Raw genomic sequence first — 24,879 nt, 5'->3', positions numbered from 1 at the left:
GACTCTCACGGGTTTTAAACACATTTCAGTTTCACTCATTTACAGGGCATCGCCTAGTCCATCAGCCGCAGCTTTGCAGCCGCATAGTTTGCGCTCTGGCTCATGGCTGAATTGGCGCAACATATGCCAAGCGCCAAGTGTTCTGCTTGGGCTGCTTTTGTTTCTGGGCTCGCATCAATTATGCTTTTATTTATACAACAATTTTCTCGCGTCTTGCGAAAGCGTTCAATTTTCGTCAGGCAGACGCATCGCTTAATGTGACTTGACAAAAATGGCGTCCAATATGGCGCCGCTGGCTGTCTTAACGCTTGAGCGCCGATACACACACACACACACACACACCCACGCACACACTCACAGCGCTCGCACCTTGGCTGTGTTAAGATGTCGACCAGCAGACGCCCGGACTCTGTTTCTATTTTAATTCACACGCCATTGTTTGGCTGCTGTTGTTGTTGTTGTAGGTTGTTGCTATTGTTGTTGTTGCTGTTGTTGGTTGTTGTTCAGCGCCTAAAAGTAGACGAAGTTGAATTTCTAATGTGCAGCAGCTGCGAACAATAGAAAACAGCAGAAAAACTCAGCAGCGCGTCGCAGCCCGATATGCGTATGTATGTGAGTGTGTGTGGGTGTGTGTGTGCTGTCGTTCTTGTTATCGTTGGCATTATTGTTGTTGTTAGTTGTGTGTGTGTGGGTGTGTGTGTGAGTTTCTTTTTCCTTGTAGCTCCCGTAGCGTAAGCAATTTTTAAATCTGTGCACCCAAAATGCCTTTAACATGGACTCACTTCAGCAGAGGCTTTAGATGTTATGTATATAATTTGTATGTATTTAATTTGTGTAGTTGTCTAACGATCTATTTAGGCAGTGGCAGTGTCGATTTACTCCCCAATGCTGCTGCTCATTTGCGTATTTTTAGCCTTCCTTGTAATCTCGTCATTGTATATAAATAAGCCGCTCGGCCTGCTTGACTCATATTCGCGCTTATTAATTTGCAGAACTTTGCGTTTGATGTGCTTTGAGGCAGCTTCGCATTTCCTAAACTCGGCCTTCACTCGACTGGGAGTTGGTGTGGGGAGTGAGAGAGGGAGGGGGAGATTTCCAGTTAGAGTTGAGCCTGAGCATCTCTCGTGCTTTTTGCGTTCTTAATTCATCTAAGCAAACAGTTAGTTTGTTGACTTTCAACCAGCTGGCAAATGCAAATGTCAGGCCCCGCCCCACTGGGCTGTACAAACAATTACTGCCCAGCGAAAAGCAAACAAGAAAAAAAGTAACTGAAGCTGAAGAGAGAGAGAGAGAGTGAGAGATGGAGAGAGAAAAAATGCTAATTGCCTAATTTATTCGGCGCTGTGCGGGCGCTTCGGTCTAAGTTTTTATGTCACTTTGACTGTAATTTAAAATATATTTATTTATGTATTTGACTCCACCTTCGCCGCCTCCTGGTCAATCTCTGCAGCAGCTGATGGCCATTTTTGCTTTTGCCGGGGCGCTTTTGCGCTTCGCCAATCAAAAGCATTTAGAGAGCAGCTTTAATGCATGCGCGCGCTTTCATTAACAAGCAGCCACGCCCACGCTTCTAAGCCGCATTTACACACAACACACACACACTCACAACACTCACACATACACAACACTCACCTAGTCGGTGAAGCGACAGCGAGAAAAAAAAATCGCATCAGCGGCTTATGCAAATGTGTGGAAAAAAGCGAATGTGTTGTGTTGAGTGAATACGAAATTATTGTTTACAACTGTAAACTTTTTTAATACCCTGCAGCACAGCGTGTGGTCCATGCGACTAGCTGAAGTCGCGTGGCTGCGGTGGGTTTCATATTCATATTTTTTATGACTTTCTACTTCAGTTTATATTTAATGAAAACTTTGCCAGGGCTTTTTCAGATTTCAATTCTGCGCCATTCGTATAGGGTATGCACTGCGTCGACTAGGCGCTGCCACTATTTCCTTCCATTTTTTTGCGACTGTGGCTGTGTTTAGAAAACGCTTGCAAAACCGCACTAAAAGCGACTTATAACATGTTGAGTGCCAGAGGATTAACAGCGGCCAAACCGAATGGGCATGTTGTGCCGAGCCGGGCCAAAATAGAAACTGTCCACGTTGGGCAGCTCGGCGAGCTGATTCTGGTCGCACGATTGTAAATTCCTTTTTAATGAGTGCTGGTCTGGCCGTGTGCGGGGGGCGTGCGTAAGCTGCTTAAGGTTTGGCGTAATCAAAAAATTTTTAAAAGCTTTTTGTGGTACATCAAACTGAAAGCCAAGCCTCAGCGTCCGAGCGGAGGTGCGAAGGTGCGGAGGCCGAGCCGAGGCCGAGAAAAAACTTTGTTAAGCTTGAAATTAACTTGCGGTTTGTCTGCTGCTGCTCCTGCTGCTACGGCTCCTGCTGCTGCTGCTGCTGCTGCCAACTTTGACGCCTGCAGGTAGGCAATCAATTTTTTGCTGCTGCTGCTGCTCTGCAATTGTTGTTGTTGTTGCACTTAGCAATTTGGCTCCGGCCCGTTGTATAATTAATATATGCAGGAGCAAAAGTGTAGCGTACTTTTGTGCAAGCTACTAAAAATTTTATACAACAGCTGGCGCGTCGTTTTGCGCTAATTACCTGCTACCTGGCTACCAGCTACCTGCTACCTGCTAGCTGCTACCAGACGTCGTAATGCCAAATTGCAATTACAACTGCCAACTTGCCAGCCGCACAGTTGCCATCCCTCGCCCCTCCCACTTCCAGGCCCAGGCCCACACACGCCGACCTGCCTAACTGACATTAAAATGCTTAATGTGCAGGCAGCTAAAAAAGAAGCAGAAGAAGAAAAACACGCGCTCTTAAAATTACAAAAAAAAAAAAAACGTAACAGAAATTGCTACGTTCATTTTCTTGCCCTGCTCCGTTCTGAATTTTTTTGTCTTGCCTTCACGCTAGCTCGCAATTTGCCAGCTTCGTCTCTTTGGGGGGCGTTCTGGGTGCTGCTGATGCTCGCCTGCTCATCTGCTCAGCTGCTCATCTTAAAAATTGGCCAGGTGAAAAATTGCAGCTGTCGCTGTTAAGCTGTACGGCCCGTGGGCGTCTACATGGACATGGGCGTGGCAGGTCAGAGCGACATGGCTGAAGTGCAGTTGATTGTAGGCCTGCAGCAGTGCCGAGTGCGTCTCACCGAGCTCCATCCCGCCTCGCAGGGGCGGGCCATACTTTCGTGAGTCGCTAATTAGAAAACAGCCGCAAAGCAAGCGGAGCATGTTAAATGGAAATGGAAATGGCACTGGCAACTGTGTGTGTGTGTGTGAGTTTTTTCATTCTCTTTCTATAGTAAAAAAAGGAGAGGAATAATAAGTGCTTGGGCCAAAAGCAGGATAAAATTAGCATTGCATTAGCAGGGAGCTGCCTCTTCAGATCTGTATCTCTATCTCCGCAACACACATAGCCGCCCTCGGGACATGCTTTGATTTTAGCCGGATTGACGGCAATCAGCTGTAAAATGTGACGTTCTGTGAAATATTGAAATTGACTTAGGGCCCGGACGGCGACTGTTTGCCTGATTTCGATTGCATTTGGATTTGTATTTGCGTCGTATTTGTTTTGGCCTCTAGTTGCGCCTCACTTGCGGCTATGTTTTTGAAGTTTTTATTCATACGTGCGGGCGGGCGGCTGGTCGGGGGGAGGGCCCGCCTGCCTGAAGTCATCGTTTTAGGGTTGCGTTACCACCGGAAAACTTGTGTTATCGTAAAGGGGAAAAAATGTGTGCTTGTCCTGCGGCGTGGTTGCATTGATTTTGCTATTCCTCCTAAGCAAAGCCAAGCCAAGGCAATGCTATGCGTTGGCGTCAGGCAGCTGTAATTACGCGACTGGCGCCATCATCAACGTCATCATCATCATGGGCATCATCAGCATCTTCATTATCAGCAAGAAGTTCCGCCTAAGTAAACACATGATTTGGCTAAAGGGCTAGGAGTAGAGAGGCAGAGGGGCAGAGAATGAGAGGGAGAGAGAGAGAGACGAGGCTCGGGTAAACCGGGTCGTTTGTTTAAAAACGCATCTAAATTGCAAATTAAGCAACAAATTTCATCAACAATATTTGAATTTGAATTTAAATGCGACAACGAGTTGGGCAACGCGACTGAGAAGCGCGTAGAGAGGCACAGCACGCAAATAGATACACTCAAACACTCACACACACACGCACGTAGCTACATGAACCGAAAATGGAAAATTCGCCTTCGCCTTGCGTAAAGCCAGGCAAGAATCTGAGTGGTAAATAAAGCAGCCGCCAGAACTTGAAGCGGGCTAGCAGGAGGCAAGCGGACAGGATGCTCGTGCACGGCTCTGCACTCTTATGGAAAGAGACAGATAGAGTGTGAGTGAGTGAGTGAGAGAGAGAGAGGGAGATGAAGTTGACTTGGCAACGTTCTGTTCGCTGCACTGATGTAAACACCAAAAATACAACAATGGCAACCATTTCAGTTTGCTTTAATCCTGCTCTCTCTCTTACTGCTGCGCCCGCCTGCCACGCCCCCCCTTGCTGTCCGCTCGTTGACTGGTTTTGTATATTTGCCTGTGTTGTTTGTCAAAAGAAGCAATTTACGTGCAAAATAACTCAAGTGTCATGCAAATTTCATTTATTTTCGCACAAGAAAAAATAATTCCCGCACCGCGATGAGGCCAGAGCAGAGCAACGTTGTCATAGAGCACACACACACACACACGCACACAGATATACATTTAAATATATATATATGTAGTTATATGGTATTTTCTTACAAAATGTCTGCATAATGAAGTCAGTCATCGGAACAAAATCGTTGCACAAAGACTCAAGAGAAAAAAAAGAGAGAGAGAGAGAAAAAAAATGAAACGAAACGAAAAATGAAAGAAAGAGAAAAAGAACTTTTAGGCGGCTTCTCGGTTGTCAAACAATTTGATGCTGTGATTTGTATATTTATTTTATTTTATTTTATTTCATTTTTGTTGTTGAGAAAATTAGAGCCGAGTGTGCTCCTGATTTCCCATTGAAGTGGCGCCAAGGAGAGCATATTATAATAATAATTTGTGCTCGCTATTTAATTTAATTCGAGTTTATTTTTAAGACGTGGCCAAAGGAAACTTGGGGCTCCTGCCACTTGAAGCTTAAATGAAGTTTGTTAAGTACTTTTCCACGGCAACAACAACAACGATTGTTGTACAACAAACAACAAGGCAGCTCCTTAAGTACTTCAGGTTGGAAATTTCATTAGTTGGGTTCTCTCTCTCTCCCACACACACACACCACACACTCAGGCGCTTGTTCATGACAAATGGAAAACAAAATTGTGTGTGAGAAATAAAAGAAAATACTCGTATAGAAGCTTAAAAATTATTTAAGGCTTCAGATTTTTATTTGCCAAACTTGGTCAACTAACACACAAAGAGGCGTGGGAATTGACAGCAGCGCGCAAAAGTAAAAAATAAAAAATAAAAACTTCCAACATCAACTTCAATTTAGAGCTTAAATTTCCATTCAAATTCAATTGTTGTTGGATTTACAAAGTGAAATTGAAGATCTTTATGTAAACTGAAGCCTGAACTTTGACTTCAAAATCTCTTTAGCTATGTATAGCACAGTTTATATATATATATCTAGGGATAGACACTTACCGGCATAGTTTGGCTTCCGTGCAAATTGGTTATTGCAGACTGAGCCTCCTGTTGGGAACCGAATTTGACGAAAGCGCAGCCTGAAAGTAAAGCAAACAATACAATTAAGTAAGCATACACACATACACATGCATATGTACAACTCTTCTCGATACACGCTCGTTATCAAGAGTATTTCAGTTAAGTTCTGCTTCAGCCCCTTGACTTCGCAGACGCTTAACAAGAATCGTGTGCAATTGCTGGCAGGCAGCTGGCGCATGTGTGCGTCGCATTTAAATAAAATTTTAAGTGCAATTAAAAAGCATTTTCTGCCACGAAAGGCCAATATGGAGCAGGCACAGCAGCCGTTATATAAAAATAATAGTCGGCCGGACGCTGAATGTTAAATTCAAACCAACAAAAAAATATATATGTATATATATATATAATAATAAGAATGGAGAAGAATAAATAATAATAATAAAAAAAACATCGCACTTGGCGCTCATTATTTTGTAATTTGTGCGCCAGCTGCTCGCAGTGTGGAGGCGGTGCTGCCGCTGAAACGGGGCGTGGCCAGGCCACAATGATGAGCGCAGCTTCATGAGTATAATTATTAAAAATCATTTATGCTAATTTAATACACAGGCAATAACCACAAAAGATTACAGAAAGCAATGAGCGTGTGTTTGCTGGGGTATGCACGACTACAAGATACCCTGACTAGCATTAATTTTGACCTCATGAATCTCCCACTATTTGCTCAACCTGTTTGACAGCCTTAAACAATTAAACAAATTATGTTTCTGCATTTAAAAGTCAGCTTGCCCCATTTAAAGCAAGTTCGCACTTTGAGAGTCTGGCGGAAACCCTCAGGAATTAATCTAGGCCTTTGAGAGTTGATCTCCGCGTAGAGCTTAACCTTCACTCGGGCTTTGGCGCTTGGGGGAAATAGCAACAGCAACAGCAACAGCAGCAACAATAGCAACAATGGTAAAAATTAAGACCCTCAAGAGAAGGAAAACAACAACAATAGAAGAGGAGGAGGGGGGAGGAGAAATACCATTCACCCGCCCATCTATTTGTCAGGCAGTTGCGCTGCCTAAATTGCGAACTCCGGCTGTTGCTGCCGCTGCCGTTGCCATTGCCGTTGCCTTTGCCTTTGTAGTTGACGCCGGGGCATGTGGCATGTGGCATGCAGTGCGAGCGCGCAACAAATCCCGCCTAAAACCGTGCAACATGCGAGCTGACAAGCCGTAAGGCAGACAAGCGCAAATTTCGCGTGCAAACAGGAACAAGATTTTTATATTTTGTTTCTATTTTCCCTTCTTTTTTTGTGTTCCCTTCTGTGTTTTTTATCGTGTTGCAAATGTACAAAAAATACAGTGTAAAAAATTCAAGTGGATTTTTGTTTTGCTGCCACTTTTGCACTTGTTTCATTTTTATATGTATTTTGTGTGTGTGTGTGTGTGTGTTGAAGTGACAACAAAATCCTGCGCCCTACAGACAACAGTTGGACAATCCCACAGGCCGGCCATGCGAAGGGAGGGAGGGGCTGAGGCTGGGCGCGAATCAGCGCTGCTAAACAATACAAATAAAAAAATATATATTTTGTTGCCTGTTAATCCAGCAACATTGCGACGCAGAAAAAGAGCTCAAAAGGGCGACGGAGGCGGGGCAGAAAAATGCTGAATGCCAGGCCGAGCACGAAAAAAAGAAGACCGAATAAAGTATATAACAAAAGCTAAAAAAGCAAAGCAATTGCTAAGCATTTTGATTTTGTGTGCTTTTTGTTCATTTTTTTCAATTTTTTTTATTTAGCTTTTGTTTGTGATTGTGTTGTTTTTTCTTTGTTTTTTTTTCTGTTTTTGTTTATGTGAAATTTATTTTTCTTAGCATAACTTGCGTAAAAGAAAAATATTTTCCTAAGGCCGTGGACTTTGGAAGTTATGCGAGCCCAAAAAGACACCTTCGTTAATTGTTAAAGCATATATCATTATAAGCATTATTATATCAGCCAAAAGCTGACAGCTCTTGAGCAATTTGTCTGCCTCAAATCAAAGTGCTCCAAGTGCTCCAAGTGCTCAACTGATTAGCCTGAGCTAAAGTACTTGAGCATTCATTAAACATGGACAGCCTGAACTCTTTCTTGATGTCCTGTGCTGCGTTGATTATTTACCTTGTGCAGGATGTCATTTGTCTGCGCTGACGCACTAACTCGCATTAGGGCCAATTTGTCGAACTTCAAGTCATTATAATAATTAAAAGTAAATTAGTCCTGCCAAAGCCAGGCAAAGTCCGAGCTGAAAGACAACTTTTGCTTTGAGGCAGAGACATAAAGACATTCGGATTGCATTTACATACAATCAAGCGCAGAGCCGGACACTTGCTACAATTAGGCAGGAGGCAGGCAGACTGGAGGAGCCAAGGACTCTCGCCCTTTAAAGCTAACGAAGTGCAAGCTTTAATTACTTAAGCGTCGCCTGGCTGCATGCTGCATGCTGCATGCCGCATGCCGCATGCTGCAGTTGCCAGCTGCTTCGCTATTTACCTGCCAGGTAACAGCGACTTGGCAATTAGTTGAAATTAAAATCTGTTTCTCGACTCTCAGCTGTTTTCATGCTGCTCTGCTGTATTCTTAAGCAACTTCCGTTGAGGCGTGAAATGATGCAGCCAACTGTCAGCGCGCGAGGGCTCCGCACTCAAATCCTAATGAGACTTTTTAATCAAATATGCTAATGATCATAATTATGCCGAAGACAGTCAGAGCTCTCATTTAAATGAAACTCAACTTGCCACATTATAGCGGAAGAGGTCAACAACTAAGCTGGCATAGATCCGCAATGTCTGTATCGCATTTCACGTGGCATGCGAATAAAGCTGGGCGATTGTGTTTGTGGTAAGGAAAAACACATGTGATTATATTTATGGCTGGGATTCATTTGGCCGACCCTTAGTGACATTTGCAATACAAATTTCGCAATGCCATTAATGTATGGGCTCTACACCACCACCACAACAGCAGCAACAACAACAACAACAACAACAGCAGCAGCAGCAAAAAATATAAACTGGGCTCTGCTATGAAAAATCGCCGCAGGTCAAACACGTAACCAAATTGTGCACAACAGCAGCAGCAGCAGCAGCAGTAGCAGGAGGAGGGAGAGCAGCAGGAGGGACAGCAGGAGCAGCAGCATCAGAAAACAAGGATAACGAGCGTGTTGAGCCCCTGACTGCTGACCAACGTCTGCTGGTCGATATGTTCTTGCTGAACCATTGGCTGAGAGCGACAGTGGAGCAGGGGGCAGAGCAGCGGGGAGGAGGAGTCAGAGCTGAGGTTGATGCTCGTGTTATGGCTATGGTCATTGCTGGCTGCTGCTGCTGGCTGCTGCTGTAGCTCTCTGGCCAGCCTGCATGGGACAAGTATTTTAAAATCCAATTAAAAACGCCCAAGTGGGATTTTTCAATCGCTGCCCCAACGAAGCTGACAACAGCAGCAGCAGCAGCAACAGCAGCAGCAACATCAACCGAGCAACAAAGTTGCATTAAGCGCGCTTCGTTCGCAATTCGCAATTTGCCATTCAGTCGCGTCGACGCTTGACTGTGTGTGTGTGTGTGTATGTATGTGATTGTGTGTGTGTGTGTGTGTGTGGAAGTGGACTGGCGACGTTGGACAGGACACGTTGATGGCCATTGCATGTTTGCCTCCGGGGCACAACAGCGTTGCATGAATCTTGTTAGCCAACGTTTACGCTTATTATGCGGCAGCAGCCTTGGCCAGTAGCCAGAAAGCAACGCTATCGAATTTGTTTGATGCATGTGCCACTGTGCACCAATGATGAGCCCTGCCACACTCACACACAGATACACACACGCACAACCATATCAACTATATGCACACACACATACACACAAACAAGGTAATGCCATACGCAAAGGATGTCACCAGTTGTTGCTGTTGCTGTTGCTGCTGCTGTTGCTGTTGCTGCTGCAATTGCAGCTCTGCAAATTGCATTTGCCTCATGACACTCACAGTTGAATGCATTTTACCATAAATGGACAACATTTTTCGTAGCGCCGCAACAAAAATCAAATAAACTCAACCAAACAACATGGTCAACATATGCAAGCAGCAACAAAAACAAGCTGCAATGAAAATAAAGCAAAAAAACAAAAATCAGTCCAAATAATGAGATTGGCAAAAGCGAATTAGTTGCTTTAACTTTTGCCAGCAGACCCATAGTAAATCGCTTTAAACAGAGTTTTGATTGCGTATTGCTGCATGTTGTGTTTGGCAATATGGAAAATTGACTGAATTATATTGATATTTGGGGCACAATGAGGGGAAGAGCAAGAAAACACTTTAGGGTGGATTGGGTCTCTTTTATCTGATATAAGAACTTCACGTCGCTTTGGCTTTCCCTACTACGAAGACTTTCCATATATCTTTCTCATAGTTCAGGCCGAGTTTTTTCTCATCAATTTGCGCAGCTTTAAGTGAACTCCAATCAAGAATTGATATATGATGTTGTTGCCACAAATCCATTGAAGCCCAATTTATGACTTCGGCTTGAACTTTTGCTCACACAAAAGTTTGCTGGGGAACGCACGTCTCTAATGAAGTCTGTGGAAGCTTATCAATATGGTCAACTACAATTGCAAATAGACTCAACTTGCAAAAGACAAACAAGCCAATTTCTCTCCTTCGTTGTGCTACGAGTGGAGCTGAAGCTGAAGCTGAAGCGGATGCTGAAATTGAACTCCTTTTTTGGCTTAGCATGAACCTTAACACTTTGCATACAAATCAAAAAGACAGCATACATATGAGATTCCCACACACTCGCACACACACGCACAGTATCTGGAATCTGCAATGGGACCATTATTCTTGATTTGGGAGAGAGCAAAAAAGTTTTTGGCTAGCACATAAACAAAAGGTAAAAAGTTTTTCCGAAAGCCTACAGAGCCGGCATGAGCCAATGGATTTAGCCAGGATTTGCAACTACAGTTAATAACATTTGGCAAAAAACAAAAATGAAATGAAAGAAACTTGAGTTCGGGCTGTCCATACAAATTTAGTTCATAATACATTTTATTGCCCAACGAACTGATAAACTGTCAAACTGACTGACTGAGTGAGTGAGTGAGTGACTGAGTGAGTGAGTGAGTGAATGGCTCAGCTGTCCACTTGAACTGAATATGCAAAATAGTTGAAATTTATGCCGTGTGTCTCATGTAATGTAATACATTTTGCACTCACTGTGTGTGTGTGTGTGTGTGTGTGTCTCTGTGTGTGGCCACACATACATATTTTGTGGCATCCGTAGGCGAAATTAAATAAAAATCAGTGACCAGCATATACAGAGTGAGCTCAAATTGCAATTTCATAAGCAATTTACCGCACACACACACACACACACACACAGACACACACAGTCACATGCACGGCAAGAGAGATACAAAACTTTTTGTTTGAATGAAATTTGCCTGCGAGCCAAACAAAGAGAGGGAGAAAGACAAAGAGAGAGAGAGAGAGAGAGAGGTATATATATGTATATGAAAAGAGCAGCTGGACAAGCATTCAGAGCTGGCATTGCATTTGCTCTGGCCGCAGGGATGTGTTTCGAAAAAAAAAAAACATATATATGTAGATAAAGGAGAGCTGCAAATTACATTTGAACAAGGCAAAGGCAAGTTGTCTATGCTTTTTGTTGTGGCCCGAACAATTTAATACTTGGCCAGAATGCAGCGTTGACATTTTTATGGCACTCTCGAGTGCGTAACGTCTCCAAGTGTGAATGTGTGCGTTTGGCCTTTACAATACAAATAAGTGTCGGTTTGTGTGTGTGTGTGTGTGTGTGTGTGACACACAATAAACACCAATTAAGAATATAATATTTTGTGTATACAGGCAAACAAAATGTCTCCCCTGGCTGGCAAATTGAAAAGCCAAGTCGGACTGCTTTTCTGCAAGTGCTTTGCAAATAATGCACAAAAGTATGCTACAAAAATACAAACAGCCAGGCGTTCGCTGCGATCTGCTGTTGCCAGCTTGAAAAACCTATAACAAAAGCTAAAATATTATTGCTTTCGGCTTTTTTGGGTTGGGTTGGGCCACCCAAGACTCAACTGCCATCGGCCACTTTACAGGCGAAGCAGAGATACAGTTGGAGAGCAAACCGTAGCCGGCTTGTTATAAGGCATGTTGACAAGCCTCTTTAACAAATGACACCAACAGAAGCAGCAGCAGCAGCAGCAGCAGCAGCAGTAGAAGCAGAGCAAGCAGCTGTAGCTGGACTCGAAGGACGGACGCAGTCAACCAGCCAGTTGGCCAAATAGTCAGGCTCAGTTGTTGTCCTCCGGCCGTCCATTCGTCCGTCTGATGCGACGCTTTGTGTAACATTTGTTAAGCGCAGCCGAAAAATTTTGTTGCTCTTGTTTAGTTGCCAGTTGCCAGTTGCCAGTTGCCGTCTCCAGTTGTTGTCTTCCACTTGTTATTTACTATTTCGTTGACTTATACGTAAAAGTGTCCCTTTTGTTGTTTGTAGGATCGGCCGAAGGATGCCGTTGGCCAACGATTCGAGCTGACTGATGGGCTGTTAACCCTTTTTTGTTCGAGCCACTACAATGTTGTATAAAAGGATTAAAATGTATCGAAAGAAGCAGAGTGAAACTCGCTTCGCCTGCGTTATATAAGCAGCATTTCCTTGGCACATACAATTAGTTACGAATTCCTCAATCAACAGCCATTTACAAACACAGTTTTGGAATAGCCTCGGGCCGGCAGGGACAGACTTTAAATACGCTTTAAAGCTTTGCGAATGCGGGGCGGCGCAAAAACTCAGGCCATGAGGTTTGGGAATTGGGAATTTGGGATTGGGGATTGGGGAAAAAGCGTAAAATCAACCGCCTAAATAAACTCGCACAGCAAAGATTTAAAAGCCGCTCAAACCAAAGTAATTTCAGCTTTCTGCCTGGCCAACAGTTTTTGCCGGCGCTCAACGCACCACAAACAAGGTAAATGCTTTTCCAACAACATCAACAACAAATTCAACTCTGGATCGGTGGGGCTGCAACCGCAACATAATAATTATGCAACAGAAACCGCAATGCATGCGGGGCAGCAACAGCAACAGCAACAACAACAGGAACAGCAACAACAACAACAGCTCCACTCGGCTGGTTGCAGGTTTTCTGATTTGGTGCCCCGGCCAGCAGGAAAATTGTTTTGCCAAGCGAAAGTGTGAACAAAAGCTGTTGCGTGTGTTGCAGCCAAAAAAAAAAAAAAAAAAAGTGAGAAAGAGAGAGAGAGAGAAACAACAAAAACAAGGAATACATAAAAACAACAACATCAGGCAACGCAACAACGTCAAACCGCAAAGTCAAATGCAACTAAAGCCACAAAGCACAGCGAGTCGGAGAGAGGGAGAGATAGAGTTTGGATTGGGTTTGGTGTTGAGGTTGGGGCTGGAGTTGGAGTTGGGTCTCAGTCGGGTGTTAGGGGTGCTAGCTATAAAGCAACGCGTGTTATTAAAGCGACTTACTGAAAGTGGAAAAAGGTTACGAGAGTTTAAGGGGTTGCTGGCTGCGCTGCAGTCAAGAAGTTTGCTGAAGGAGCAAAGGACGAAACTGAGGAGTCGAAATTAATTGAAGAAATACTATAACAAAAATATAATTATATATATATATATAAAAAAAAAAAAAAATAATAATAATAATAATAAATTATAATATACATTCAATTCTATAAATAAAAATATTAAAATATTATTAATTGATTAGTTATAATAGTAAAAAAATCTTCTTAAATTATTAAACATAATAAAAGTATTATGCTGTAAAATTATATAAAATAAAAATAAAAATATTTAAAACAATAATGATTAATTAAATAACAAAATAGTTTACAATAATAAATAATAAAATAATAATAAATTACAAAAATAATTTAGTTAATTTTGTACTAAAAATAAAAAATCAAAACTGGAAATTTTAATACATTTTTATTGCTTGAAAAATTAAGAAATATTTGTTATGTTTTAAAAAAATACTTTTAATTCAAACTAAGCTTCATAAATAATAAATAATCTTAGCCCAGTTACCAATTGGATCTACAGCTAAGCCTTAAGCATAAACATAGCCAAAAATCAAGTCTCATAAATAAACAAACGAATTAATAAATTATTTTCCGTTAATGCATAGCTTTATCTCAATAATAAATATTTAAGAAATACAAGCAAATTCCGTTATATTATTAAGATTGAATTGCCAATAGATATCGCTTGTAGAGACAAATCCTCCTTTGGATTAGCCGAGTTAGTTGAAATACCTGCTTTTAAGCACCTCGCAATTGCCACACTTTTTGTTCTGGCTTCTGCTTTGCTCTCTAGAAGTCTGGGTCGATTTATTTGTGCACTTATTTAGCAGCAAACAGAGCAAAGCTGCGCAAATAAAGCCGCATAACTTAATAGCGGCTCGCTTCATTTGAAGTTTATTGCTGGCTGTATGTGTGTGCGTGTGGCCAGGGAATAGCAAACGGATCCACTCGCAGCAGACCAAGAAAAATCAATTTAGCTCGGCTTAACTTGAACATCAAAGCGTAAGGACATGGCAAGGGCTGCCAGAGTCCAGGTCCACGAGCTGCTACCTGGGACCAGGTAAGCACAATACGCTTTAAGCCTAATAAAGTGCGCGCCCAAAACATTTTCTTGCTTCGGCTGCTGCTGCTGCTCCTGATGCTGCTTTTGTTTTATTTGAGCCCAGGCGGGGGCCCAAGCTAATTGTATTGCGCAACGGAATTTGATTGCATGGATTTGTATGATTGAAAAGGGCAACTAGTAGCCCAAAAGGTAAAGCCAACAGCCGCCTGTCCTCTAGGAGCAGCACCAGCAGCAGCAGCAGCAGCAGCAGGAGCAGCAGGAGTGGCAGCAGCTGGCAGCCAGTGCATAAATTGTGCGCCCAAGTCGCGCACATTATTCATTTTTAATGCGCCCGTGAGGCGACCACAACAATTTGGCCACATGTAAGCACAGCTACTTGGCCATAATTGCCCCGATACGGGAGTCCAGGGGCAGGCGCAGGGCTAGAACAAGACGACATTGCTGCACTTAAGACAGCAGCAGCAGCTGCCAGCTAGAGAGATGTAGAGAGAGAGAGAGAGAGAGAGAGAGAGGGGAGGAGGCGAAGCATCATTGAAATGAGTTAGCGCTGTGGGCACAGAGAGCAGAGAAGAGCAAGAGGATGCTGAAGAAGAGACTCTGGAGTCCGTCTCGTCTTTGGCTGCGTCTGGTTGGCCGCGCTGCCTCTTGGCCTTTTGGGTGCAATTTTCAGGTAGTGGCAGCAATTAAGCCAAGAGGTAGATTAAGTTTAAGCTGCGGTGCGTTGCGCCACACGCCTTGGCCGCCTGCGTTTGACGGCTTGAGCCTGAGCAGCGCACAAATGCGCATGCTTTGAGCCAAAAGTCCAGAAGCCTTAGCAAAGAAGCATCTCCAAATTGCTGTCAGACAAGCGGAGGCAAAGAAAAACTAAAGAAAAACTAAAGAAAATTAAGGCAAGCAAGTATTCTTGCCTAGTTTAAAGTTCATCAAATACATGTCTATATAGAGCTTCTTTTTCTGCTTGTGCAATTAAATTTCAGTTTTCTAATTGTTGCCGCTGCTCAGAGCTCGGAAAATCCTCTTAAAATCTATATACCGAAACGAACTTCAGCTGCATTTTAAATGCATTACGCAAAAATATAAAACAATTGTTGTTGTTGCTGTTGCTGTTGTTGTAGCACGCAATGTGTGCTCGTATTTCAATTCATGGATCCATGAATCCATATGCATAATATGCGCTCTGCTCGTGTCCTGCGTCCTGTGTGGATGTGTGGATGTGGCAAACAAAACGTGCCGCTTGCAAATTGTACAACAACCAATTAAAATGCATAACTCGATTTAAAGTTTACATAACATTTTGCTAAATTACAGGTTGGGCACCAACTGCTGCTATCTGGCTTATATAAGTGGCCTGACAGACAGACAGACGGACGGACAGCCAGCCAGTCCGTCAGCCAGTTAGTCAACCAACCATGTTGCCACGCCCACACCTTTGATGCCTGCCCGCTGAAATCCCAGCCGCAACTCAACAGCTCAGCTTGCAATGGGGCTTACAATGTCTGTCAATTGTTGTTGTTGCTGTTGTTGTTGTCGTTGTTGTCGCTGTTGCCTGGGAAACATGCAATTAAAAGCGATATTGAATTTTATTACGTTATGCGCTTGAGTTGTTGTTGCTCCTGCTGTTGTTGTTGCTGTTGCTGTTGCTGTTGCCGCTCTATGGCGTTTATTTAATTTGAGTAGAAGCTAAAATATATTTCATTTACTGATTGGCACAAGTTATACAATAACTAACCAACAACTTTGCAAATTATGAAATACATACATATATAAGTTGAAGAGCAACATTTCTGGCAAATAGAATATACATGTATATAGGTATGTATGTATGTATGTGTGCTTCGCCTAAAAGTTTCCGAGTTGCCATGGGAATTGTTATGCAGTGTGATATCAAACAGATATCAGGCATATCTCTCTATGTTTATCATTTAATTATCTATCTCTCCATCTTCAATCTTGTATCTAAATATATTTCGAGCTTGCCACAATCTACTTTTTTCTCTCTTCTCTGTTTCAGTCTTTCATCTTTTATCAAAGGACATTGCCTTTATTATGAACGCTTGCATGAGCTCTACATAATCTGCTGCTCCTGCCAAAAGGATGATTGCAATCATCATCCAATGATCAACGACCTCTCGCTCTATATATGCGCATACACACACACACACACGCACACACACTCGCATAGAGCTGCCCTCATTTCTATTGTTGTTGCCAAATCGTTGTTCTACCCTAATTTATGGCTATTATGCCATACAGAGTACTTGACAGAGGCTAAAGTAGACTGCCACATGTTGCCTGAGCGTGACAGAGATAGAAATAGAGAGGGCGGGAGGGAGGCTGTGGGTGTGATGCATTTATAAATCTTCATTGTTGGCCAGCTGTAAAGTAGCACAGACAACAAACCAAATGCGCCAGCAGTAGCAGCAGCAGCAGCTATTTTTCTGAGCCATATGACCAGGTCCCCCTTTGTGTGTGCTAAAAGCAACATCAATTTGCATGAAATATATATATATGGGTGTGTGAGTGTGCGTGGGTGTGTGTGTGTGTGCATGCAATTACAAAAGCACACGAAGCGTTGAGTACGTGCAAATCTGACCAAAAATTTAAATTGAAGTTTAAATTCTGGCAAATATTGTTGCCAATGGCTGCTGCTGCTGCTGATGATGATCATGTTGATGATGATGTATGAAATCTCAATCCACACATGTGCATATGCATATGGGTGTGTGCGTGTGTGAGTTGTGGTTGTTCATGCTGTTAGGGTGTTTGTATAACTCAACGCAGCAGCATCGCTGTCATCTCGCCTCGTCTCTGGGGGCCTCTTTTTTTTGGGGTGAAAACAAGTATATCGAATTTTAATTACATTTGCTTCGCATGCGACTGCCGCATGGCAATTGCTCTCTCTCTCCCCCTCTCTCTCTCTCCCCCCCTCTCCCCCTCTCTCTCTGTCAGTGCGTGTGCGTGCGCTTTCATTGCCGACCAACAGCACGGAAATGTGATTTTTGATTGAGTGCCCAGGCATAGGCATAGAGACAGCAAATAGAGAGAGCTGCGACTCAACTCAAGAGTCTTGGACAATTTTCTACTGATGTTGGCGCATATGTTTTTCACAAAGACGAGAAAATGCATGTTCCTCGTCGTTCGCTCATAATCTTGTTTATGCACTCTCATGTGCGAAATTTCCCTGGTCTAGCAAATGCCATATTATTTATTGCAATTGCAATTGTCCTGTGGCCAGCCAATGTGAGCTCTTTGAGTCAACTTCATAGGCCTACAGTTGACACTATGTGCGTGTGTGTGTGTGTGGGTGGGAGCTATCATTAAAGCTCTTCCTGTTCATTCACATTATTATGCAGCATTGGCTGTCAATGTGGCCTCGCAGTTCGAATTTTTTGTGGCCAGCCGTTGGCTACGTGTGTAAAAAGTGAATTGCATTGAAGTTTCATTTGCCCTGGCAGTGGATATCGAATGGGGGGAATTGTGATATATATTGTATATTGTAAGACAACTGCTTACCGCCACGTGGAGCACGTGTCTTGTTGTAAGGATGGAGCCTAGTGCACTTACCTAAAAAGAGAAGAGAATTCAATAAATTAATACGATATAAATCACACAAATTAGTTAAAATTCATAATGGGCTTAGCTAAGACTAAAATTCTCTAGGCTTAAATATTTATGCATATATAAATAAGTGGATGCTCGAGGGCCTTTAAGCCTCATTTGTGCGCTTGTTTTTGAAGCGCAAATATCAAATTATTATTTGCTTTATGGCCAGCTACTCTGACAGCTCAGTAAGTTGCCTGTCGACACTTGATGCAGATGCTGCTGTTGTTGTTGTTGTTGCTGCTGCGGCTGCTGCTCTAGAGGCAGCCGCTAGTTGGTTTAATATTATTTTGCTTCATTTTGCGTTTGGGCTGGGGAAAAGGATAACAGCGGCGCACAGGCTGCTGATGCCTTTAGACATTTTCATTTTCATTAAATGGCTGCGCGACGGCTGCTGCTTGTTAGCCTTGCTGCCTCCTGCTTGCTGCTTGCTGCTTGCTGGTTGCTGTCTCGTATCCCGTTACGCTCAAGTCAAAAGGATATTGTCTAACAACAAAAGTGGAATAAATTAATTTGCCGCATGTCCTGCCCCAGCTCGACTCGCTCTGGCAATGAGCTAGAAAATGAGCTTCAGAATGTGTGCCTTATGTGTGTGGGTGTGTCTCTCTGTGTGTGTGTGTGTGTGTGTGTGTGTGTGTGTGTGTGTGTGTGTGAGGGTGTGTCTGTGTGTGTGGTATATACTTATACTGCCTAAACTGATAATAACAAAATATGTGCTGCTGACAGGTGGCAAGGCAGACCCCCCTCGGCCCGCCCCCTAGGCACTAAATAAGGCGGCAGGCGTTTATTAAAAAATAAGCAAAAATTAAAGCCTACCTTTATGCGGCAGCTGTTCATAAACACAATAAGGCATTAAGTGTGCGTGTGAGGGTGTGCGGGTGTCTGTGTGCGTGTGTGTGTGTGCGTATGTGTGTCTGCACATCAATATCCATTATATCCAAGCTTGGCTGTCAATTTCATTTTCGCCTAATTGCGCTCAATACAGCTGCAGAGCTGAGTGCTCTTCGAGCAGTGGGGCTGGGCTTTGGGGGCTTGGGGGCGGCAGCAGCAGCTTCCTCTATCGCTTATTGCATTAATTTTTCAATAATTCCTTCAAGTGAAACATATATCTGAAGTGGCATACTTCATGGCTGATAAGCTCCTATTACACAGAATGCGCTCAAGTGAGTTAATTAAATTTAGCCAAACAGCAAACTCTGGAGTTATGCCACACACACACACACATACATCGATTCACATACATTCATGTAACTTTCTATATATATATATTATTAGTTCTGCTCAAGACGAACCCTTTTCAAGCGACTTTTAGTTAATGCTTAGGCCCCCCCCCACACACACACACACACACACATACACACATAGAACTTTTTGGACATTTTTATTGACAAGGCAGGGGAAAGAGCTCAAAACAAGGGTTTTTCGCCCTGTACTCGTATAATGTTCTTTTTATTTTTCTTGTGCTGGTGAAAAGTTTGTCTGCGGCGGAAATAAGCTGGGCCCACAGACTTCTGTTTTATGCCGGAGCCAAGTCTGAGGTCGCCCGATGCCGGTGTGCGGTCAAATCTAATTTCCGCAGCTTTACTACTTTATTAAACTATTACAACTAAAGCCTTGGCAAGCAACCGACTGGCGACTGGCGACTGGTATTAAAAAAGTTATGTACATGTACATGCACACACAGTGCTATAAATGTGAATACACACACACACACACACGCATACTCACACATGCATGCATTAGGTTGAAATGTGTTAATAAAGCACACTTGCTGCCACTTTGCCACATAATGAAACAAAATTGTGGCAGCTACGTGCTGGGCCCGCTTGGCCCCTAAAGAGTCCGTTACTTCCGTGTGAGATTTAGTCGCAACGCTTGAGCAGAAGTCGGCTGGCATATATAGTAATATATATACATATATTTATTTGGTTATATATGTAAAAAGAAAAGAGTTAAGGTACAAGAATATTTGACATGTGTTAAATATCTGCTCCGTTTTCTCATATATTTCCTTCTGTATATTTTCTATATTTTTTTATGAGCTTCTTTTGTGAAAAGGTCCGCATGAGATTGAGACTTGTTAAATATTTAATCAAACAAGTGAACAAGTTAGGGAAAGACATTTCGAAATTAAAAAATTCAGCTCGATTCATAATAAATTTGAAAGCTTATGCATTTTCTCTTTTGGGGTAGCCCCATCTGTCTTTGTCTTCTGTTGTCACAGAAACTTTTCAGTTTTTAGCAAATTGTGTTTCACATATGCCATATAAATATATATGTGTGTATATATATATTATATATTGCATTGCAAGGCATTCAAACTTCGAGAGCTACCAGCATATTAGTTTCAGTCAGGCTCTTGGCTGGCATAAGTTGAAAACATTGTGGCTTTTATGAGCCTTGTCGCTGTTTGTCGTCTCGAATTTCAGCTCTCTCTCTCTCTCCCCCCTGTCACCCTCTCTTTCTCCTGCTCTGATTGCGTATACGTTTAATTGCTTTGACCTTTGAAATGTGTTGCATAGCTTTCGGGCGTGTTGCATGTTAATTAGCATTAAGCAGGAGGCGAGGCCTTTGTCAAGGCTGTCACTTGAGCGAGTGTGTGATAAAAATTTATTAGCTGCTGCCACTGCTGCAGCTGCTGCTGTTGCTGCTAGTTTTCTATATGAAACTTTTGGCTGTACTGCAATTAAATTTAAGCTGCATTAAACAGCTGAGCCAAATACTTAAACACAGAGAGAGAGAGAGAGAGAGAGAGAGAGAGAGAGAGAGTGAGCCAGAGTGCAAGAGGGATCGCAGCAAGTTTGGACGACAAAGTTTTTGGGGGTTTTCTGGTCTATGGCAAAAGTTGCCGCTGCGCCTTTTGATATGTATTTTAATTCCAGCTTGTGGGCCATTTTGCAGTCAGCCTAGCACTTGTGGCAGCAACAACAACTGGCGACTGGCTTAAATGGCACTTATGAGCTTATGCCACAACTTACATTATTATTATTACCGAGATTTTTTCTTTATGTTTCTGTTCGCCATAAATAGTTATGTGCGGCTGTGTATTGACTGCAGTAGCTCGGAGTCTCGCAGTCTCGCAGTTGGAATTTTCATTTTAATTAACGCTCATTTTACGATGACCCGGGGTGTGCTTAGCTAACGGAGCATTGGCCGGAGGCGACTAAATAAAATATATTATTTGAACAGTAATTTCGCTGATCTCAACTTTACTTTGGTGTTGCATCATTTTGCCAGCTAAATGTTATTTATTTGATTAAGCATTTATCAGCATTATTTCAAATGCAATAAACTGAATGCAAATCGCATTCGCTCGGCTCCTGCCGGCAGGAGTTGAGCGCGTGTCATAAGCGTAAAATTCAATTTGGTTTTTACAACGCGACGGCCTTGTTTCAATTTCATTGCGTTTCATTTTCAATTTCGTTTCGTTTCGCTTGCTTTTGTTGTGCACATTTATTTGACAGTTTTTCAACACTCAATCAGCACTTGTTAGAACTTTCAGTGTAGTTGAGGGCTGTAAAATAAACATGAGCGGAGTTTTTATGCCATGAAAATGAAATGAAATTTAATAAATGCAGAGAGAGAGAGAGAGAGGGAGAGAGCGAGGGAGAGAGAGAGCAATATAGAGAGAGGCAAGTGCGGGCCAGCAACTGGCAGGCATGACATGCACTTCATAAAACTTTGCTCATATAAATTGAAATTGAAATGAAATGAAATGATGATATGTAAGAGACAGAGTTGACAACAGCGGAAGTTCACGCAGAAGCAGTATAGATATATAAATGTGTGTGTGTGCTGGTGTGCCTATCAAGCGAAAGACACAATGCCGCCTCGCCGTCAGTTGTAAAAATTGTTGGCCAAACAACAAGTGGATCAGGAAAGCCAGTGGCAGCCAGACCAGACCAGAGCAGGTCGAGGCCGAGGCCGAGGCCGAGGCCGGGCTTCAGTTTGGGCCACGGCAAAAACAGCTTAAACTGTCATTGGAAAGTTGGCGAAAACCGTTTGCGTTTGCATTTACGTTTACGTTTGTGCCTGCCGCCGCTGCCAGGTATTAAGAAACTTTTGTTGTGCACAGCTCTCAGAGCAATTACGCAGGTCGCTACCTCGTTATATAAATTTTGCTTTTCCGTTTTGCTGGCAATAAATTTAAGTACCCAGTGCGAGCGAAACAAATCGTTGCTGCATACTTTTGGCAGAGCTGGCTGACAAAGCGACGAGCCGCATGTTCGTTCCGCTGCGCAGCAATGCGCCAAATTCAATTAGCTGGCCTCAAGCGCAGCTGGAACGCTTTCAAGCCAGTTGCCATGCAGCATGCGTGTGCAGTTTTGGGAATGCTTTGAGCAGCCACACACACACACACGCGCGCGCACTCGTATGTAGAATGTATGCGGTTGTATTTGCTGCATAGCTGCTTCAATTACGCCGAATATGTCACATTAATTATTCGCATTTATGGGGTTGCCGATGCTTTTGAGGGGCTGAAACAATGCATGAGAAATGCAAGTCTACTTTATGATGAGCATTCGCTTATATTGCTGTTGTTGTTGTTGTTGTTGTTGCAGTCATCTGTGTGTGATAGGAGTGTATGTGTGTGTGTGTGTGTGTGTGGTATTAATTGAAATTTGTTTTTGTATGTCAGCTGCACACAAGTTGCTTCTAGGGAATCTGTCTCAGTGCCCCTTCCACCACCCCCTCTCTCACTCTCGCTCTCTCACTGTCTCTTTGGCCTTCTGTCTGTCTCAGCAGCTTGCAGTTTGCGTCAATTAAAACTTAATTTGACAAAGCGAGACATTTCAAATTAATTTTGGGTGTAAACAGCGTTTTAATTCAATTTACAACTGATTTATGTGGCTGCTTTCAACTTTCAGGTGCTTCAGGTGCTACGCCGAGTGTGGCTCAGTTGTGTTTAATGCTTTTTTGCTTAGTAACGGTTTCAATTAGCGTAACGCTAAAAACTCTTGCTATTATACTAAAAATTATATTCAACTCTTTTTAGATTCTACTTTTAACTCTCTCCTGTCTCGCATTGCTTTCAACTTTAATGCAACTTTAGCCATTTGTCTTAGTGCCAAGCTGTAATTAGGCTCAAGTCCAGTGCTCAATCAGTGCTGTCCGTCATTTGGCCACTTGATGCCCATCCGTGTAAGTGCGTGTGATGCAATTACTTAATGACAGCTTGAAGGTGGGGCCGAGCCAAGTGGCAAGGCTTAATGTTTGAATTGCCGCCTCAATGCCGACTGCAACAAAGCCACCGACTGTGGCCCGCCCGGCCACAAACAAACGGGCGACGTCAACTTATGCCAGCCGCCTGTCAGCAACAGGATTCGTTCGGTCAGGGCTGCAGCAATAGCCGAGGCCACTGCCGTAGCTACTGCTACTTATGCAAATGCTTTGCAGCACGACTCCCACTTGCCGCTTGCCACATGCCACTTGCCACTTGATGGATGTTGTTGCTCGTGTATAGAAAGTTTGATTACCGCCATCATTGCAGGCACCTAAAGAGTGCAGTCGAGGTGGGATTGACACTGCATCTCCCTCTCTCTCTCCTTCTCTCTCCTCTTCTCTGCCACTGCACTGCACAATTGTGTTGATTGCGCAGATGACACGACGGCAGCTGCTCGCCTTGATGACAATGAAGTGCATGCATGAATATTCTAATCAAATGAGCCCGACTTGCCTGCCTGCCTGCTAGTCTGTCTGCCTGTCTGCACGGCCTGTGTCTGCTGCAGCGGCTGACACATGCTCGGCCTGAGCCATTGTCAAGCTGTACAATTTTTGCATTACCACAGCACATGTGAGCAAGTGTGTGTGTGTGTGCCCGTCCCATGCCAGTTAGTCAAGTTAGTCAGTCAGTCAGTTAGTCTCGGCAACCACATGCTTTGTGTTTTGTTGGGGCTGGGCAAAGTTTCAAAGTCAGTTCTCGACCCGCTTCATTCGTTTCGTTTCGTTTCGTTTCATTCACTCACTGAAATCGAATTTGCATAATTTAACATGATGGTTGCGCTTATTCCTGTTGCCTGTCAGACAGGGCGTCGAGCCCCCGCTGCCTTCGCCCAGCTGTTATTGTTGTTCGCCCCCTTCTCGAGCTGCTGCTGCTGCTGCTGCTTCTGCTCTTACCTCCACATTCACCACATTTGCCGCCACATGCATCATCATTTGCATACATTTTTAGTCAGTCATTCAGTCCGTGAGTCAGTCAGCCAGTCAGGCAACTCTTGCTTGTCCTTTGCCTTCATTACTTGCTAGCGCCGTTTACACATTTGATTTGCCATCCGCTGGCGTCCCCCCTCGGCTTGACTTGATTTTCTTTGAATATAATTCGCAGCAGCGAGAAAAAATTGACGTTGATGGATTTTGGCACTTACACAGAAGACTAGCGCCCTGTCACTACGCCAAAAACTTCGTTGGCTGACTGCCTGCCTGCTGCTTGCCTGCCCGACTGACTTTGAAGCGCATTTTAATGAAGAATGATATGTTCGCATTGCCATCAACATCAGACCACATCAGAGCCCATCAGAGGCCACAACAGCCCCAAGCGCACGGACCGCAAGACCACATCAACTGACAGTTTTCGCGGCTTTGAACTTTTCCCTGTCGATGGGCGACATCGACAAGTTTTCTCTTGTCTTTGGCGAGCAACAACAGCAACAATAGAGTTCGACAAATTATTCTTATAGCTGTGCTGTCATCGTCTGCCCTGCAATTTTCCTTCCTTTTCCTCCATTTTGTAGGCTGAGCTACATAAAAATATGATTGAACATAAATTTATTGGCTCATCCCTCGGGAATTTGACAGAAATTTGATTTAGCTGTTAGATAATGATTGGATTAGCGGGCCAATAAGCCTTCAAGAATATGTTGTATGATAATAACGTGATTTGCAGATTTCAATCAGACGCAAAGTGTTGAGCGGCTGGGGTGGCAAGAGCTTTAAAAGTGCCTGGAGTAAAGAATTGTTGGCTTTAAAAAAGCTAGATTTGAATATGTATTTTTTGTTAGTGTTATTCTTTTGC

The 24,879-nt window shown here is 43.3% G+C and overlaps 1 protein-coding gene across 1 annotated transcript in view; it reads right to left on the bottom strand.

Annotated features, from left to right (window-relative positions):
* The window catches only part of bru3 (CUGBP Elav-like family member bruno 3), a 157,027-nt gene that overhangs the window by 49,279 nt on the left and 82,869 nt on the right, over positions 1-24,879 (bottom strand). The window contains 1 exon segment of the mRNA XM_089467251.1: positions 5,629-5,708. Coding sequence (XP_089323377.1) covers positions 5,629-5,708 — 80 coding nt within the window.

Source organism: Drosophila arizonae, chromosome 4 (assembly GCF_054131065.1).
Source record: "Drosophila arizonae isolate 15081-1271.41 chromosome 4, UAZ_ARI_1.0, whole genome shotgun sequence".
Lineage (NCBI taxonomy): Eukaryota > Metazoa > Arthropoda > Insecta > Diptera > Drosophilidae > Drosophila > Drosophila arizonae.
This window is presented reverse-complemented; position numbering and strand designations above follow the sequence as displayed.